We start from the raw sequence: 20,441 nt of genomic DNA, 5'->3' as shown, positions 1-20,441 counted from the left end.
ACAAGCTATTTTAAATAAGATTTAAATCGATATAATTTGTGTACATGTGTATTTGCACATTTAGCAACAACAAACTGACTCATGAAGCATATACTTAAGATTTTTGTCTTTTATTGAGTCCACCTGCATCAAAATAACTGAACATAATGTAGAACTAGAGACCAGCACACCTGACAATAAGTGACTGGTCAACACAATAAACATGTTTATACAAAATGTAAATAAAACAATAACACTCAATACATACAAGAGGCCCCACTCAAATAAAGCCTACATTCATTTCTTTAGGGACATGTCTCCAGTTCAGTGTGTTACTGAAAAGCAATTCTTCCACCATGGATTTGATTTCAATGAAATTTAAATTAAAAAGGATTTGATACAAAGCGTAAAAAAAAACCTTTTGGTTTTCTACATTAATTTGATGGTTTTTGTTGTGGAGGCAGATTTTCTGTTATTGTAGTTATAGAATCCACGAGAAGCGGAAGCCACCATTGTGCTGCCTTGGCAAACACTTATGTGTGTGAGGAATGAGTTTGACATACATTAAAAGCTTATACAGTAAAATACAACTGAGTACAACTTAAACACAACTTAAAAATATGCAATTATTGAGAGAGTGAGGTGTTGATTCAACGCAAGAATGCAGTTTTTATTCTTGTATTTTACTGTATTATTGTATTAAGTTACTGCTGTATTGCACAATGTAAAGCTATTATATATAAAAAGAAATAGTCTCAGCCCCAAGTTACCACATGGTTGGGGTTAGTTTTAGCTAAGTTTGAATAAAACGTACTTGTACTTTTGTTGCACAACCCAGAATAGAGTCTCAACATCCGTTATTTGCTATTACTGAAGTGTCCACAACACTTGATGTACCATGATTCACCAAAAGCTCCACAGGGTGTTTTAAATCTTGCTCTCATAGTTTACCCTGTTTTTACTTCAATAACATGTTTTCAAGCTGGAACATCCAACCTTACAGATGTTAAACCAATTATTTTTAACATGGGAATATGAGTTTCAACACAATATCTGATTTAATGGAGCATTTGGTTGCTTGGTCTCTGGGACGCAGTCGTGAAATATTTCAAGGGAGTAGAGCCACAAAACTACAGTATGAACTTTTCCTGCTGTAATTTCTTAGTAGAACTTTACATTTTCCTGTGATTCCTTTATCATTGTGAACAAATCTTCATCCACTGTCTCATAGTCGTGGTCACTGTCCACATCTGCCGCAACTGGAGGGAAAGAAGGAAACAGTCAGTTAGTGTTTTTATTCAGTGTTTTAAATCCCAATATCTTTTCTTCTGGGTTTGTTATACACACAAACCACTAGGCGGCTCACCACGGAACTTAGTGGGGGGGATTTGGTTTGAAACGGAAACAAAGTTTTCACTTCCTTTAACATTGTGAGATTCAACATTCTCATTGATTTCACAGAGAATTATTCATGGATCTTAATGAAAACAACCAGGCATGTTCAAGGGACTGATATTAGTGAGTGTGTGTGTGAAATTCGGTGCAGATCCAAATAAAATTCTGGATCCAGTGAATTTAAATGTAGATTCATAAGGAGACTGTTGGGCCTTGGCGGAGGTATTCGCGCTCTGAGTAACATTCTCGTCATCAAAACCAGTAATGATTGATTTATCCATTAGGACAATGCATGATACGATTTCTTTGATCATAGATCTCTCATTTAGATCTTTTAGTGGGTTACATGTTCCTTCATTGTCATGACAAATATTTGGTTATTTTGCCTTTTTTAAACTTCATATGCATGTAATCTGCATTTAAATATTGTCACCTACAATTGGGACATATGGATTTGGGGCAGAGTGCTACATATATATATACAATAGAAAAACATCAGCATTGTTGTGTAAGAGTGCACTGAACAGCTATGAAGATTTACCTTTCGCTTTAGAATCCTCCCTCTTTATGTACATGTTTGGCAGGGCCTTGCCTATTGTCACTTCAGCTGCTGGCTGCTTTCGTGGTGCAAGTGGTGGCGGCTGATCATCTAAAATATCCTGCACAAATGGAGGAAGTCAAAAGATGAATCATATTCACAGCTTCTTTTTACCGCAGCAAAAAGTGGAAGCATCTTGTTTTTGCATAGTTTCTCAGAAGTCTAAATTGTGAAGAAAAATGTTGCTCGTCTGTCAACTGTCTCGTACCTTACTAAGTAACATGAGATGTGTGGTTGGGTTAAAAATGACAGCTGGACTACAACAGATTCTAAACAGCTCTGTGAGATAGATGCAAGAAAGCCATTCTTACTGGAGGTGGGGGAGCTGGGTGTCTCTTTTTGCTGCTTAGAGTCAAATTGGCGAACTCTTTGGTCGGGACGCTCCCGTCTGGTCGATGTTTCGATTTTTCATCCTTGGAGGATTTCTTTGGAGGTTTAATTGATTTTCTCTGAGCTTCTGAAGAAGACAAATTTCGCTTTGGTGGCCGAGGAGGAGGAGCTGCATCCGAGTTCTCCTGTTTGCGGTATTCGTAAAAGAACGTATCCGTCACCTCGGTGACCTTGTCCATATGGCACTTAGGGGGCTGATCGCTGGGCCATGGCAGGGAGTCCTTGGTGAAAGAGACAGACATAGAGAGCCACTGTGTTGGGATCTCAAAACAGTGTTCTGGCCTGTGGGGAAGACTCGCCTGGATGATGGGCTCTGACATGGCCCCTTCCATTCTGAGACATGTAAGCCCAACCAGTGGATCAGTTTCCATTTCATTGTCCCGGTTCATCACTTTAACATCCAGAGGAAAACTGAACTCCTTTTCCAAGTCCCTGAGTCTGTACTTCTTGTTGTCCTTGAGCACCTCCACAAAGTGAGCTTGCATGTACAGAGGCAGAGAAATCTCCTCTCTCTCATCCTCCTGCCTGACCTCCTCTTCATCATCATCATCATCTCCATCATCAGGCTCTTGGAAGCGATGACACAGCAGAGCCTCCACAGACTGCCTCTGTTCCTCTCTGCTTCCACAAGGCAGCTCCATCCTGCCACAGCGCACAATCTCCAGCTGTTCCCCCACACTGAGCGCAGGCAGGCCCTCCTCCTCAACCTCCTCACAGCTCCTTGTGACACTCACCCTCAGACCCAGCGCCTGGACTGAAGCGACGTACAGCTCGTACACGGAGTTAAACTCTCTTGGCCGCCTCCGAAACCGTCCAGCGTATTGCTGAGACACCAGAAAGTACTGCTGCGCCTTGCGGCTCTTCAGGCTCGAGAATAAAATTCTGGCTGACGTTCCTTTCTTGTGGAAAACCAGGTGCCTGCCCTTGCTCAGTTCTTGCAGCCAGCTGCACCTAAACAGAGAGTGGGTCTCTGGGCCTTCCAGTATCTCCACCACTGCTGGGAACGATTCATCTGGCTGGGACAGGACCTCTGTCAGACTGAGCGGGGTCACAAAAGCTACATCTTTGCACTGCTCGGTGACATCGATCACATCCACCTCTGAGCTGGACGAGAACTTCAACACATTCTTCCTCACTGTACAAAAAATGGGAGAAACAGTTTTAGAAACTATGATCTGTAAACGTACTCATTCCTCCATTCAGAAATATGATCAGCAAAATGTACTGTTGTATTGTATTGTGTCATAAGTTTAAGTATTCATTCTGCAGAAAAACAGAACACTGTCAGGTAATCTACACCAATTCATCATGAAGTTATAGATTAAAGACATATATACATATTTTGTGCTGACTGGTGGTGACATAGAGACATTTTCTCAACCCAATCTATGACTTGAGAAGGAATCTTGGGAGCCTGTCCTCAATCATCACACTCTACCTGCAGTTTGGGGGAATGTGACCGTTGACTCTGAGCTTTGTTTTCTCCAACTTAGGAACATTGTAAATTCTATTCTACTTATTTATTCATCCCCACTTAACTGCATACAATAACCTCTCTAAACTGTGCAACACCTTATATATACTTCTACAGTATACTGCATGATGTAATGTAAATAGTATTGCATTCATTTTTTTATATTGAGCTATTTTACTTCATTTAAATTTACTTTTACGTCAGGTAAAACCCTCCAAACTGTTCCCACTCTCAGTATCACCAGTCTCACCACAGGGTTTAGAGCCCTTCAGTGGTCGCTTCCTTCACCTGAGGAACTTAGTCCGTAAACTCATTTCCTTTTTTTTCTACTTTTACAGGAACGTTTTTTTTTAATGTAACACTGGTGTCTATCTAGTTCCTGTCCATGTTTTATTTATTTTATTGTAGCCTATTTGTTTTATTACTACACTATTTTACCAGTTCCTCTTTGATTTGTTCTTTATAGATACAATTCATGAATATTATCATTCTTTAGTGAGCTCCTCATTGACAAGTAAAAGTGTTATTAAATTCAGTGTAGACATTCGAAGAAATTAAAGAATAAATATAAAAATCCAAAATAAAAAAAGGAGGTTATTCTCACAGGTCATGATGGCGTGGACCTGGTATATTGGACTCAGGAAAACTGGCCGTTCACATTTGGTGCTGCGAAACCTTCGACTACGCAGGCTGGCGGAGGACATGATCTCCTGCAGATTGAAGCACTCCTCGCTCTCACATTCATAGAACTCTCCTTTGGAAGAAAGAGGGATGCACACTTCGGCTGAGACCTCCTGTTGTCCTTGAACATGGCAGCGGACCTGATCCTTCTCAACGGAGAGCACCCTCAAAGCTCCGCCAGCCGCCAGTGTGAAGTTTTCAAAGGTCATCTTAGAGCTGCTGGTGAAAGTGAAGGGCAGGCAGGAATCCAGGCCCACAGGCCTCAGACTCACCATCTCCTCTACCGTGCTGTACGGCATCTCCTCTGGAACAACCTTGTACAAGCCTAAGAAACAAACGTGAGTCAGTGGCTGCTGCAAAAGACATTTATGTGATCCCACTACAACCCTGTTCACAGCACAGACCGACCTGTGTGGCCGATAGGGAGCTCAAACTTGTCATAGTTGCTGATGTCTTCGCAGCAAACTGATTGGAGCTCGATACGGATGACCTTTATTAGATCCCCGGTAGAAAAGCTCACTTCGCTTCCAGAGAGTTCATATATCGATCCTGAAAGAGAAAGCAAGAAATAGAGCAAAGAAAGAACAACGAACAAGATCAAAACTCAGAAATAGGCAGGATCACTCATTAGAAGAAAAAAAAAAACTCAACTCCCTCACAAACCTATTTAATTTTAAACATTTTGTAACTATCAATCAGGAACGATATGAATGTTTCAATAGAAAAAATATTTTATTTGGCTGCAATAACTTTTGGTTTGGGGGTTAAGAAAAGAAGTGTATTCTACAAACTGTAGATATGAATGTATGGAATAGACACAGACACAATACAGAAACCAGATAATCTTATCTCCTCAAGTCATTTCCCATCTGTTCAACTTTCTCTTCATCTACGCTCCCAATCTCAGTTCACAATCAATAAAAGAATAAGAGGCTTACCTTGGAAATAGACTCCTGAGACGACCTGCAGGATCTTTGGCAGACACTTATCGTCCCATGATGCGATCAACTGTTGAAGTGGCAGTGCAGTTTCGCCTGCCATCACTGCTGTGTCTCGGCGTGCTGCGATGAAGAGCGAAGGCAGATAGAAAATGACAAACACGACATAAACAGGGGGGTGCTCTGGCAGTCAAAAACCACAAATGTGAATGAGGAAGTTGCTGGAGCTGTTTGCACGGGGCTTGCATTTTCAGCGGTGAGAAGTCGAGGGGGAAAAAAAGTCTGCTAAATTAATGCATGTTTGTTTCTGTACGAAGGTTGTTTCCCAAAGGAATGACGTACTCCACTCTTTAACAGACAAAATCCATTACCCTTCTAAGATTGTAAAACAACTTCGCATCACCCTGAGGTTGTTTCTGTAAAGCAGATTGACAACTTTTTGATGCAGGTTTTTGTATCACGTGGCAACTCTTAGGACAGATCACAGGGGGGTGGATAGAAAAGCTCCCTCAGTCTGTCACACAGATGCCAAAACACAACATTAATGTTTGATTTCAGACTGTGTGGATGCAGATCTTCCAGCCAAGTCAGAAAATGGTTCCTTGAATTCTGTGGAAAAGTGATTTTATTCATTTACTCCCTCACTGCTTTTTAAAGCCTATGAGACATCCTTCACACATTAAAAGTGCCTTGACTCAGATGAACTTAGAACCCCCTCACTTCCCTCTGCGGATCTGTGCTACAGAACAATCCTACCCCCGCCTCAGTGACACGACGAGGCAGCGCCTCTACAGCATCTGTAAAAAAACCACAACACTTTCCAAATGAACCCTGCAACATGCTCAAAGATGGGCCTGAACTTCTTGAGTCTACTTCTTTCTCTGTGATCCAGTTTGATCTCTTGACTTATCAAACCACAGGTTGACAGAACTCACGTAGAGGGAATGGCTCTGGTGCATGGCCCTTACAATATAAAGAGTTCCCAGACTTTTTTTCTTTTTTTTTTAACCTTTCTTATGACAGAAATTACAATGTCATTTCATCGTACAAAACTAAAAGTATGCAAAAATTCAGAAAAAGGAAAATAATTAAGGACACATTTTAATGCTAAAGAGATGATAAAAAGTCAAATAGAATACACAATATTTATATTTGTTCACAACTGTAACAGCACAAATGAGATGTATTTGATGACCTTGCTTATTCTGCACGCAGCTAATTAGCAATCTGAGGTCCTCTAGTGGTTCTCGGGGGAACTGACATCTGTTCTTGTTCTTTGTAACTTCCTTCACTCATTCACATTTTGGTTCCGTCTCACGTTACATTTCGCACATTGATAACAACACAACAACAGTTTAGGTCCAATTGGGTCTAACTTGGCCGCAAAGGGCTTTTCGAGCTCGAAAACTCCAACTCCCGTCATGCCACGGGGACGCTTTTCCCATCATGCCGCGCGGCTCCGCGAAGATGAGGCAAGATGGCGACTAAAATAAGCACAGAGAGTAGTCCCCCTCCTTTTGATTGTCCGACATGGTGAGGAAACGCACGTGTTGAAGTGGCGGCGGTGTGTTCGTGGCGAACGGTTTGATGCGAACAGGCTAAACTACGCTCGGGAATTTATTCTTGTCTCCTTCGTTTGCAGAGAAGCTTGTGGCCAGTGCAGCTAGCGTTAGCATCTGCGCAAGCTAACGAGCTAACTCAGTAACGCTGGAATTAATGTATTAATGGGGTTTATTTTATGCAAGAAGGTGCATGTACAGGAAGGTTCACGTGACCAGGACACGATACCTTAATATTCAATCTAACCTTATACCCCTTCCCTTGGTCTGTGGCACTAATGCAGTAGATGTAACATGTTAGGGAGAGGTTGGGGTGCGAGCTGTTACAGAGCTAATGTATCAATTAATCACATGTGTTTCAGCCATGCATGTAGTCCAGGGTGTTTTAAATGTTTAAACCGTCCCCTATCTGTTTCCCTCCAGGGCAGGGAAGGCTCCTCAAGGGCTCCATCTAGACGTGATGAAGGGAGACAAACTGATAGAAGTGAGTGGAAGCTTGGAAATGCTCATTAACCATCACTTATTGGTTGTGTCAATGCGTGAGTCCGTGAATGCACCAGATACAAGCCTGACAGTCGACGCAGTCCCACTCTGGGATTGGGTCATGTGTGGCTGCATGGGTTTCAAACGGTGCAAGAGCAACCTCAGCCCTGAGATTTAAGCTTGGCAGTGGGGAGCATCACTGTTGAGTTATGAATCAGAGGCACAGAGACACACTGCAGATTGTTTACAGACACTTTCCACCGGCTGCTGCTCCGACTGTGACGCTACACATCTGTCCCCGCAGAAACTCATCATTGATGAAAAGAAGTACTACCTGTTTGGGAGGAACCCCGACTGGTGTGACTTCACCATCGACCACCAGTCCTGCTCACGTGTCCACGCCGCCCTGGTCTACCACAAACACCTGAAAAGGGTCTTTCTCATAGACCTCAACAGCAGTAAGACACTATTCACAGACACACCCACTGTGTATATTCATTTCATGTTTAGGATCATTGTCTGGAAGAGTTTGACATACGTGCAAAGGGCTGATAGAGTAATACAACTGACTTGCTAACAATACTTCTTTTCTCTACAGGTCACATAAATTATAGTAGAACCAATTAGTCAATCTTAATTCTATTCATTGTAATTCAGCAGTCAGAAAACCAGACAATTGATGAGTAATTTTTAAGTAAAAAAAGTTCCAGCTTTTTAATTTGAATTTACCTGCTTTATTCTTTTATATAAGTATACATTTAATATGTTTGAGGTTTGGGCTGTTTGTCGCACTCAGCTCTGGGTTATCACATGGAAACATTATTAGGTTTTTATATATTTTAGGTATCAAACTTTGCTTGTGTTGCATATGTTTATTTTCTTTTGCGCTGTGTGATAAGTGAGGCACAAATTGTCACTTTTGGCTCCACTGGCCAAATGTGCTAACAGTGGATTAGTATCAAATGTCCGATATCCAACTTTGTGATATTAAGCTCCGGTAAATATATGACACTCAGGTTACACACAGCTCATAAGTCCTGTGGGGAAATAATCTGCGAATTAATATAACGTGGAACTCCTATCTAATCTTAAATTAAATTTAGAAAATGAATCATAGACAGACTGATAGACTTTATATCAAAAACTTGATAAATACAAGTTGATTGGTTGATCTTAAACTGCTGCTCCGTCTCATATGCTTGGTGTGACATCAGCACATGTTTTGACACCAGGACTGAATCACGTTTTATATTTTAGCACACGGTACTTTCCTCGGACACATCCGTCTAGAGGCACACAAGCCTCAGCAGGTCCCCATAGACTCTACGATATCTTTCGGGGCCTCGACGCGGACCTACACCATCAGAGAGAAACCCCAAACCCAAGGCACTGCTGGTTCAGGGGACAGTAAGGCGGGAGAGGATGAGGAACTAAAAGGGCTGCTTGGGCTTCCAGAAGAAGAGACGGAGCTAGAGGTATGTTTATTTTCTTGATGATAGTAACAATATTCTCATTGTATACTATAAACTAAACCAAAGACGAAGAAAAGATCTGCATGGTATTTCTTGATTATCACCTTTTAAACCACAAGTTGCTGCTTTAGGAAGACTTCTAATAAAATTGAAATGTTAAAATTCTATTTGAGACCTTTATATATATTTTTAAAGTGTAATACATAGCATTTTATTTTCATTCTCAAAGATCGTAGATTGTCAGAGTGGTTTAAATGCATAAGGCATTGTCGAAAATTTAGGGAATATACTATTAAAGTAAGATGAATGATAAATAGGCAACAGGCATAAAGAGTAGTCATGTTTATGATGCGTCTTATTATTTTCCTGTCCACTTTACTGGTGTTTTGTTATAGAGTACAGATGTCCTGGTCATACCACATTGCAATTTATTTTCTTTTGATGAATAAAATGACAGAACCTGACAGAGTTCAACACAGCTCACAACAAGCGCATCTCGCTCCTAACCATCGAAGAGGGAAACCTTGAAATCCAGAGGCCTAAGAGGAAACGGAGGAGCTCCAGAGTTACTTTCAGTGAGGAGGACGCCATCATTAATCCAGGTACAAATAAAAGACAGTAACAAAATAGCACAAGAAACATTTACACGACTCGTGGGTAGGTTTAACAGCATGTAATGCAAAAGGAAATTAGATATTGATTGTCATTTCAGTTAATATTTAACTTTATTCTAAAAACAAGTTTACTCTTCGATTGAAAACATTTTTCCAGACTTTTTAGTCATAACGATATTGATTAATTTGTTTTTGCAGTGAGTTGCCTCTCTTCATGGTGTAAATTCATAACCAAACTATTACACTGATCAGATATGTGCATTTCTACTTTTTGTGAGAGTAAATGTTAATAACAAAATATTAACACTGTTTTCTATTTGCAGAGGATATTGACCCCTCGGTGGGACGCTTTAGAAATATGGTGCAGACGGCCGTCGTCCCCATCAAGGTAACCTGTGTTTTTTTTTTTTTTTTAAATGCCTGATTTAAAATTGTGAAATCTGAGTGGACTGGATACATCATATCAGTGTTGGGTTGGGTTACTTAGCAAAGAACTGCATTAACTGTGTGACTTTGAAAGTTAATACTCTGTCATCATTGCTGTAGAAACGGCGATCGGACGGCCAAAACACCTTGGGTCTGGATGACATGACTTCAAAACGTATCCACATCTACAGCTTGGGCGGGGGTCTATACGGGGACTTACCTCCCACTAGTCATGAGAACCAGCCAACTGGAGCTCCGGGAGGTGCTGCCATGCAGGGAGGGCTTCCCCTGCCCTTCCCTAATCCAGCACCAGAGGTGGACCTGGCTCCAGAGGCTCCCCAGCCTCCTGTCACCCTCAACCCCACCCCTGTTATAGCCCCCTATCTACCAGAGACCCACAACGAGCCACGCAAAAAGAAATATGCCAAAGAAGCTTGGCCGGGCAAGAAACCCACCCCTTCACTACTCATCTAACCAGTTTGTTAAAGCTGCTGACTCTCAGGTTACCAGTATTACACCAGGAACTGTGACCTGGCAGAGGTGGAGTCACTCGCTTCCCTTTTTTTATTAATTTGTTGTGTTACACATTATCATCAGAAAGAAATCACGCAATTTAATATTGCCGCGTCTCAAGACATCGTCCACTTTATTAAGTCAGCAGTTGATATTTTGGCAGGAAGAGTTCAATCTTTGTGACTGTGAACAAATATAAAAGACATAATCAACAGACTTGGCTGTGAGCATTTAGTACCAGATTGGCAATGAAATATACCCGTGTGAGTGACAGGCTACAAGGAAATCGTGGGTCAACAAGTTATGTTTTTGATGTGATGGATGTCAAGAACAGTTTTTTTCTACTAAACATATTTCAACAGTTTTTTCACGTCGTCAATATTTTGATAATGCTATTAAACAAATGGCTTAAAAGTACTTTTGTATGAGATATTTTATTGTGAAAAGTCAAAGACGCCACACACGGAGTCAGTCTCTGTGAAAACACGGCTGCTTTTTATTTTGACACAATGTGAGGACGCTCACACAATCTATTCGGCCATCACGACTGACTAAAGTGTTTTGCATATTTCCTAGAAGCCACAAGAAGCCGACTTGTGTTCACAGGTCTATTCTGAGGTGTCACTGAAAACCTGCAAGTACAATTGTTTGTAGCTTGTTGCACTTCACTTAACCTCGTCCAAAAGCTTAATGGCGTTCCATGAAAGTGCTATTTAAAGCCTTTAGGCATTAATTTGGGTTCTTCTGCAGATGTTGATCATGTGTCCTTAAACATTTTTTCCTGTATATTTTTTAACTGTTTGTTGCCGACTTTTCCAGCTTCAGTGTCCTGTAAATACATGACGGTTCTTTATTTTATTTTCTACTTTGAGTGTTAATTTGAACTGTTACTAAGTAGCAACCTAATAAAATGGACTCCACAGTAACAAATACCAAGTTTGTGGCAAAATAGCAAGAACAGAGAGGTTTGGATGTAGGAAGTTTTAATGGTATTGTAGCATGTTAGCATCTCTCACATGCAACAGAGTCTGGTGCAGATACTGTTAATATTTTTGTTTTACAGAGCCAAACTAAGTCATAGGCATTAAATACACACACAGTAAACCATGTAGTCTATAGTCAAGATACGATCCTATGAAATGGCGCAATCACTTTTATTAGTTGTTTTTTGCTATTATTGAAAGGTGGAGAGGAGTAATGGTAATCACACCTAGTATATGGCTTTCATTTTAACAATGCCTCCTTGATACTCTTTGTATTTCCTCTTGGAGGAAAGAGAGGGTTTTAAATGGGCTATCAAGGCAATTATCTTGTAAAAAGAGCTCTCAGGTAATCCCTGCTAGTGTCCCCAACCAGTTAATGGCAGGTATATGACACTCAACAGTTTACACATGAGGAGCAGAGGTGAGGAGCCAGGATTTTGAGGAAAAACCAAACAATGACCACGCCCTGGTTCAAAGATAGGAAGGACAGTGCTGGTTGTTTGACCACGAGGGATCATGTTTAGTGTAAACTTGGCTCGTAGTTATGTAAAAAAGGTTGGTCAGAGTTAAAAGAACAGGCAGGTGGTCACCCATAGAGATGCACTGCTTTCCCTGATAATAAAGTGGCTGTTTCACAGGATCTTCAAATAAATGAAAGACTGAATATTGGAGATAAAAAGACAGTGTTTCATTTTTTCAAACTGCTGGTGACTTTTTTTGTCATTGTGGGCCTGTGGATTTTGTAATCATATGACTGTAAATAAAGAAATGACTTACTTTTGACTCATAACCTCTACGGTGTTTTAAGCTGTTGCCTTGTACTTGCTCCGATATGAATTGCCTGTATTCTGATATACCTGATGAAAATTTGTTTACGGGAAAGTACTTTGACAAGCCGTATCTTCAGGAGTTGCACGTGTGTACAAAGCAAACACCAGAAGCAAGTCAATAAGATCAACATAAGATACCACGTCCTGGATGATGACATTTAATTCTGGAGTTATACAAATGTCTCATAAGTACTCTGGGTATGGTTCAAAGTACTTCAGGGGAAACTGTCTCTCAGTCTTAGTATTAGCTTCAAAAGGTGACAGTTTACTGTTCATAGAAATAATCCAAATTAAACGTTCACACTACAATACTCAAAACATAACACGCAAAAAGGCAAACAAAATATAAGTACACTTTTCATTAGTTTGACCTGGCTTTAAATCAGCTATCGCCCACGATTAAAAAGCAGAAAGGAACGTGTTATTTCTCAATCCATTTTCAAAACAAGTATCTATACTACAGGTTTGATTTTAATGTGGATGCCATTGAGTGAGCGCAGCACCAGTCGGGGAATTATTTTGGGTTTGCAAGTGGGGTCCTCTGTCAGCTGATATCTCCTCAGTGTCAGGGCTGTTGCCACTTTCATCTCGTTCATGGCGAAGTTCTGACCGATGCAGTTTCTGTTGGAGGAAAACGTACAATGGTGAAACAACGCGAGGAACTTGAGCAATTTTATTTGGGGAAATCTCATTTCACGTGTGCAGACATAATACCAGTAAGTGCAAGGGAGTGAATTATAGTAACACCTTAACAAATAGCTCTGCGGTGAAGTCATCAGTTTTGTTGGGAAATTACACTTGACCACTGTTTTGAATCTTGTTCTGTGTTTGTGGTATGTTGTCATAGTTGTCATCTCTTGGTTATGTTGTAACCTTGGTTCTCTGTGTGAAGATACTATCTCTGAAGTAATCTTGGTGCATTCAGCTGGTTGGTTTTTTCGATTAACCAAACTGAAACATTTTTGCACCTAAAACCTGTTGCTTTTTCAGTAGAGCATGAATGAGCCTAAAGAATTATTTTAAGTGTCTTTTTTGCATGTGAACATTCTGCTACGATACAGAGGCCAAAGCCTGCAGCAGAGAAAACACTGCTCCTGAAGTGCCTCAAACTCATTTGCATTCCTGGCTCTTTTGTTTTTTTCATAAAGCCTCCATGTCCCCAAGTAACATGTAACACGGCCGCTTTGGGTCAAGTTACCACGGTACAAACAATTCCATTGCTCCCATGGCAACATGAGGAGAGACACACACACAATCTGAACTGAAGTCTCATATTCATCAGTCTTTTTTTAAGCTTGATATCCTACTCTGAGGAATAAAACTGATATTTTCTTTTGGGGTTTCTGGGGGTTTCTGGACTTTTTCAAATTAGATCAATCCTGGAATACACTAACCCTCAATCTTACCTGATTTACCTGGCTTTTTATTGTGTGTGTGAAAAGAAGGCAAGTGTGAGGCTACACATCCTGAACTGAGTATTATGACAGCTGTAGACTGAAAACCTCCCTGCCAAGCTCATGTGTGGACAAACCTTGACCCAGCTGAGAAGGGCACGAATGCGTGAGGTGACCTTTTGGAGACATTCTCTGGTAGGAAGCGCAGTGGGTCAAAGACCTATGATGATGAAAGAAGGATAAAACAAACATCAGTGTGGCATAAATCACACATTTATGTCCATTTTCTTATTTGGTCATGCAGTAATATTTGTCATTAATGTATTTTCCCCCTGTTATAGTTGTCTTGCTAATTTCCTGTGTTACCTTTTCTCCTCTGTGTCTTTTACTATTTGTCATGTTTTTATGTAAGTAAGGCACTTTGTTAGTTTTTACAAGAGTCACGAGGATATGACATGACGCCACTGGCACTCCACTTAAAAAAGCAGATCAGTGTGACCTTGTGGTAAAAAAAAAATCAATTACATCAAGTTATACACTGAGTGACTAAACCACGACAACTCGCATGAGCCAGTGTGAAACTTCCACTTCAGACGTATAAGGAGACACGTTCTGATGCAGGGCCTGAACACGGCCTCTGGTCTCTTAGAAAATCACCAGTTTGCTCTTCAATTATTTAACATGTTATGTGTACAGTAAAGAGGGATCGTAATTCTTCTCTAATGATCTTGACTTACATAAGGGTTTTCCCAGACGGTTGCATTCATGTGAATCCCATAGACACTTGTTCCAACAAGACAACCTACCAACATGAAAAAAATAGGGGTATTTTAATTGAGGAATATGCATGGATCGGACAATATATTATGTTATAACAGTTTGTATGCGCTGAAGAACGAATTCATAAAACTAAAATGATACCTATAAAAGTTAATATTCTAGCTTTAACCAGTAGGGTAAAGGTTCCAGTTCCAGGTTACAGTTTGCCATCTTATCTATTAATGTTTAACTTTAAAACAAAACTGTTAACTGAGACACCATCATGTTCTCTACTTGTAACTACCGACATGAATGCACCACAGACCTTCAGGCAAAGTCCTCCCATCACAAAAGGTCATGGGTTTGGTGAGTTGTCTGGCCATTCCCGGTACAGGAGGGTAAAGACGAAGGGATTCTTTTATGCACATTGTAGTGTATGGAATTTTATTAAGATCATCCCTAAAAATACAATAAAATACAATGTTAGCACTCGCCCAATCCAGCACAGATTGCCTTTCACTGCACATGCCAGTGTTTTCAGTAAACAAGCTTACCACTCTATGGTGTCCTTGCCTTGCAGGACCTCCGTGATCTCGTCCCTGCACTTCTGCTGGTGTTCTGGGTTGCAGGAAAGACAGTAGAGGATGAAAGCGAGGCCGCTGCTTGTGGTGTCATGGCCCTCGAACATGAAGGTGTCCACTTCTGCTCGTAAATCTTCATCTGACAGACCCTGCTGACTCTCGTCCTAAAGGTGCGATAAAAATACAAAAATAACACATTTGCCACTGCTACTACTATGACAGCTAATAGAAATAGACAGTATCTGGTTTACTTGTAAAGCACCATGACCTCATAATAAAAGCACAAGAAAAGGCAGTGAGGTTGGTTGGTGTTGGGTAATGGAAGTCAGGGAGATAACACGTCTGTTTACACCTTCACCAGGTCAAAGGTGGGGTTAATGATGGCTGAGGGAAGTATGCTTTCTAACTGTGAGTGAAAAAAGATGAGTATGTCATGCTCTTTCTGAGTTACAGTTGTGCCACTGGCTAGTCTGCTGCATATCACGAAGGATCTTTAAATAATTGATGGAAATAAAATTTCATTAAACATTTCCCCAACATTTGGATGGAAACTTAAGCTGCATTTTATGCTATGAAAAGTGCTATATAAATACAGTTTAAAATAATAATCAACAACAATAATACAAAAATGAATAAATAACAATAATATTGTTTTAATTAATATTGTTATTATTGAGATAACGTGTAATTTTGTAAAATCACAGGTTGGAGCCTTATATCATAAAACATACTCTTGCACAGAGAAGGATGTCCAGGAAGTCCAAGTTTCTCTTGGCCTGTATCCGGTCCAGCTCCTTCTCTTCCTTCAGTGCTTCTTTTCTCTTTCTTATGACATCCTCTTAAAAGCACAAGATAATGGATGAGTAGTTGCAGACCCAATCTGGCTATGCACAATGCATCATAATCAGAGCACTAGAGACCTAGAGGTGTGGACATGTCTTGATTCTTAGATGCATCGATGCAGAGACAGAACATAATCGATTCATGTTGTTTTTAGCTTTGTCTGAGTCTCTGTCGGAGTCTGCTTCCTCCTCACTCCCTCTTTGACCTGCGCTCACTTTACACTTTAACAATAAACACTGATCACAAGTTATTAGGACACGTACAGTGCTGACGTTTACTTTGTGTTTGTTTGATTCTCTAGAGAGTTTATGAGACACATCAGGCCAAGAGGGTTAAGACACAGCGCAGTGTTTTAACTTCATTGTTGCAGAAGAAGCGACGCCCCGGAAGTTGACCAGTGCATGAAAAAGCAATGTTTTTGCCTGTAGTGTCCTGCCTTAAACTGCATAATTTTGATTGTAGGCTCATCATCTAATAACTATTAATTGTCCTACTGTTGAGTATTTAACAATTGTGTGAGGGTATTAAAATAAATTGTTAAGCTAGTCAGAGATGTTATACTATACAAATATTTTGGTTTCAATTTTTTTTTTTTTTATAAATCATTATGAGAAGTGCCCTTTCTCTCACTTGTGCCCCTGCCCCCCAAAATGTCTGTGCACGTCCCTGAGTACCATTGATATGTGTGAGTTGTTTCTGATGATCATTCATCAAATGATGTGTGCAGCAGCAGAGCTTACCTGTATGACTGTGAGCAACCCTGCACGCTTTCCTGAATCTAAAGCCGTGTGGGCTGAGGTAGAAAATGAGGTCGTTGTGGTATGGAAACGTCCTGAACCGCAGGTTGACCAGATCACTGAGTTCATACACGGCTTTGATGTACGCATTTGTTCCACTGAAATGAAAATGTGGACAAATATTAACAGCTTTATTTCTTCCACACATGAATAAGACAGCTGAGGAAGTAAAGAAATGAGAACATCGAATTGAGACTGTGAATGGTGGAAGGACAGTTTTTATGGACTCACCCCTCGGTCTGACAGTTGCTGCTGTGGCTGAATGCACATTTCAGGATGCTGTCCAGTGTCATAAGGCTCACATGTTCAAACAGTTCAAAGGACTTGTTGGTGTCTCCATAACTTTCCCATTTGTCCTGGCAACAGTAAGAGAACAGATGTGACTTCTCCGCAGGAGATGGAGAAAAACTCCAACAGACTCATTAAAGGGATAGTTCACCGCAAAAATTTAGATACTCATTATCTACTCATCACTGTGCCAATGGAGGTGTGTGTGAAGTGTTTTAGAGGTAAACCAAATACAATTGAAGTAAACAGGACCTCCTCCTCAGATGTAAAAAACCACATCCTGCTCCTGTGATGTCATCCAAGCCTCGACATTTATATTTGAAGCCCCCTCTGATGTCTATGTGTGCACGCCCCAGGTGGTGAGTAGATAATGAGTGAATTTTCATTTTTCTGTGAACTATTCCTTTACTTTGATTCAAGAAAGCCTCCTCTTGCTGTACTTTAATTGCTACTTCAATACTTTGAGTTTTATTAACCTTGTATGCATTGTGATTTACATACCAACATAATTATAGCAGAATCTGACATCAATTTTACGTATTGTTTCAAGACATCATAATGGAAACCTGGCGTCAAGAGCCGTCTATGGCGAAACCACTTCTGACCCTTTGACACCAATAAACCATCCCCTGAAACAGACAGAATATGTGCATGTGAATTACAATCTAAAAACAACAACCTGTAATGATGAAACACACAGACAAGAAATAGTCTTACCAATCCAAGTCTTGATAAACCTGTACGCCACATCATCTTTTGGTTCTGTTAGGAAACAAACACACAGAGGTTTTGTTACTTTGACCCTTTTGTTTTTCTTCATTGTATTGCATATGGAAAGCACATTTGACCACACTGTTATAAGGATTTATCATAAAAAAAAGAACAAAAGCTAACACACCTGTTGATGTCAGAATGGTTTTTACATAATCTGGGTGGTGAATATTGACGAAACAAGTAAAGGGACCAAACCACAGTGGGAAAGCATACGGGTACTGCTGGGCCCACCCCAGCAACTTGTCAAAGTCTGTGCCATCTTGTTTAAACTGAAAGAACAATCCAAACATGTGAAACATAAAACATTAACCTGCACAGTTTGCCCGTCCTCTATGAACGAGTGTTTCTTATGCTTGAGTCATGATGTTTACCAACTGTGTGTCTCTCGTGTGCAGGACTGAACTTGACTATTATTAGCTAAATGTGCCAAGTATGAATAAGTACACATAATAAAGGTGAAGGTATTTACTTTAATATTATGTCACCACATCATTATGTTATTGATCAATATAATGTTTTAGTGAACACAATATTATTTCATTCACTTAAATAACATGTAAGTTGAAATAATGCTAACAAATGTCAGATAAATATAGTGCAGTACCAGTACCAGTGAAATATAGTGGAGTGAAAGTATTAATGCAAACACTGGAATACTGACACTTGAGGTGTGGATGAACATCACAACATAAATGTGTGGTGATATTCCACCACTGTTAATGATGATGGCTCATCCATGAACTGGTCCCAGTGCAGGGTGCTGTCTAACAGCTGAGTTACAGAGGCTGCAGAATGCTTTACCTGAAGGACGTGTCCGAACAGCCAGTGTCCCGGGGGTCCGGGGAAACACTCGGTGTTTCTGAACGCAGCTTTTCTCTTCGCCAACAGGAGACTGAGTTTATAAACAACAGTGACCAGACAGAGCACAGCGAACAAGTGATGCATGCGGGGCCAAGTCACGAGAGCCCCGGTGAAGTCCATACTGAGGAGGAGGAGAAACTCCTGGTGCAGGAGAAACTCTTCAATCTGATGTTATTTAAGTGCGAGGATTTAGGATGGTGAGAGGAGGAGTCTGCAGGGCAAACATCTCTCTCTCTCTCTCTCTCTCTCTCTCTCTCTCTCTCTCTCTCTCTCGTGACAAATCAGAGAATCTGTTGTTGTTTATTCTTTTCCGGGTCACACCGGACACAGTTCGACCAACCACTTCGTCAATGTTGTTGATGACACGACTTTGAGACCCACTTGTTACAGGAGTGAAGTGAACCCGCGGGCCACGTGGTACGAGGACAACAATCTCTCCCTAAATGTTGGATAAACAAAGGAGATCGTTATCTCCCCGATGGCACAGCTGTCTTCAGAAATACTCGACAGACATTTAAGATGTGTCTTCAGAAATACTGGACATATTGTAAAGATATGTCTTCAGAAATATTCGACAGATAATAAAGATATCATCCCGGCGAATAAGTATAGGATGACAGATTATGAGTAAATCATAATATAAGGATTATTAACAGGTTAGTTACATAATCTGATTTTGATAGCCTTCCTGCATATAAACAATTATAATAATAAAACAAATTCAGTTTCATTCTATGATAAACAATGACAATAACATATTTTTTGCAGATTATCCAGGTAGGATGTGTGGTGGCAATTTCTCTTTAATCATACACAATTATACATTGTCAGACATCCTGTCTCCATCTCTGTCCCAAACCCCTGGTGTGACTTCTGGTGTGACAAGATAAAAGACCCCAGTCCTGTATACAATACAGCAGGGGTATTCAACTAAAATGTAAAGAGGTCCAGTTAGAGAAAATTTCTTGAAGCAAAGTTCCGGAAGATCATAATGTCTAACTATTTAGTGTGATATATATTTAAGTAGCCTAGTAGTTCTATCAACATCTGCATGTACTAAATACCTGACTGTCAAATCAAATGAATTCAGTACGATTCAAAAACTTTTTGACAATATTTATTGTCACGTAACATAGAACTGAACATATATGTATGATTGCAGATATGTATAATGTTCTCTCATTAACTAAATAAAAGTAGGGCTGCATTTCAAAATAAGAGAAAATAAATAAAATGTGAAAATTGTGCATGTTCAAATAAAGGGCTTAACTTCAGAAAAATAAAATAAAGGGAGCAAAAGCTTGAATTTCCCTTTTTCTGTTTCACATCTTGACTCAAAAGTCTCAACCAATTTTACAGATAATAAATCTCAACACATCTTAACAATTGAACAGTTTTAGAATCACTTTCTTCCCCTCTTATATCCCACTCCCCCACTTTGTTCGTCTGTTTCTCTCCCTTTCTCCGTCTCACTCCTGTTTCTCAACTTTCTCCGTCTCACTCCTGTTTCTCCACTTTCTCCGTCTCACTCCTGTTTCTCAACTTTCTCCAGCTCACTCCTGTTTCTCCACTTTCTCCAGCTCCCTCCTGTTTCTCCACTTTCTCCGTCTCACTCCTGTTTCTCCACTTTCTCCGTCTCACTCCTCTGTATCTCTCCACTTTCTCCGTCTCACTCCTCTGTTTCTCTCCCTTTCTCCAGCTCACTCCTCTGTTTCTCTCCCTTTCTCCAGCTCACTCCTCTGTATCTCTCCCTTTCTCCGGCTCACTCCTCTGTTTCTCTCCCTTTCTCCAGCTCACTCCTCTGTTTCT

The 20,441-nt window shown here is 40.4% G+C and overlaps 3 protein-coding genes and 1 non-coding gene across 4 annotated transcripts; 2 read left to right on the top strand and 2 right to left on the bottom strand.

The window, feature by feature from the left end:
• Positions 1-94: 94 nt before the first annotated feature.
• Positions 95-5,628, bottom strand: themis2 (thymocyte selection associated family member 2). The gene is made up of 6 exons (XM_035164179.2): positions 5,456-5,628; positions 4,926-5,066; positions 4,441-4,842; positions 2,284-3,497; positions 1,916-2,033; positions 95-1,238 (listed from the first exon to the last, which is right to left on the bottom strand). Exons 1-6 carry the CDS (start codon positions 5,556-5,558, stop codon positions 1,141-1,143), a joined length of 2,076 nt encoding a protein of 691 aa, XP_035020070.1. The 5' UTR covers positions 5,559-5,628; the 3' UTR covers positions 95-1,140.
• Positions 5,629-6,878: 1,250 nt separating this feature from the next.
• Positions 6,879-12,295, top strand: ppp1r8b (protein phosphatase 1, regulatory subunit 8b). Its single transcript, XM_035163698.2, has 7 exons — positions 6,879-6,988; positions 7,438-7,498; positions 7,802-7,955; positions 8,755-8,972; positions 9,427-9,571; positions 9,907-9,971; positions 10,130-12,295. Exons 1-7 carry the CDS (start codon positions 6,933-6,935, stop codon positions 10,481-10,483), a joined length of 1,053 nt encoding a protein of 350 aa, XP_035019589.1. The 5' UTR covers positions 6,879-6,932; the 3' UTR covers positions 10,484-12,295.
• LOC118114410 lies at positions 7,566-7,725 on the top strand. Its single transcript, XR_004697448.1, has one exon. It is a non-coding gene; the product is annotated as a small Cajal body-specific RNA 1 (non-coding RNA).
• Positions 11,489-18,909, bottom strand: LOC118113744 (cytochrome P450 4B1). Its single transcript, XM_035163697.2, has 12 exons — positions 18,573-18,909; positions 17,896-18,040; positions 17,715-17,759; positions 17,499-17,626; positions 16,941-17,065; positions 16,653-16,807; positions 15,801-15,907; positions 15,043-15,233; positions 14,814-14,947; positions 14,467-14,531; positions 13,867-13,949; positions 11,489-12,956 (listed from the first exon to the last, which is right to left on the bottom strand). Exons 1-12 carry the CDS (start codon positions 18,750-18,752, stop codon positions 12,788-12,790), a joined length of 1,527 nt encoding a protein of 508 aa, XP_035019588.2. The 5' UTR covers positions 18,753-18,909; the 3' UTR covers positions 11,489-12,787.
• Positions 18,910-20,441: the final 1,532 nt, after the last annotated feature.

This window comes from Hippoglossus stenolepis, chromosome 8 (genome assembly GCF_022539355.2).
Source record: "Hippoglossus stenolepis isolate QCI-W04-F060 chromosome 8, HSTE1.2, whole genome shotgun sequence".
Classification (NCBI taxonomy): Eukaryota; Metazoa; Chordata; class Actinopteri; order Pleuronectiformes; family Pleuronectidae; genus Hippoglossus; species Hippoglossus stenolepis.
This window is presented reverse-complemented; position numbering and strand designations above follow the sequence as displayed.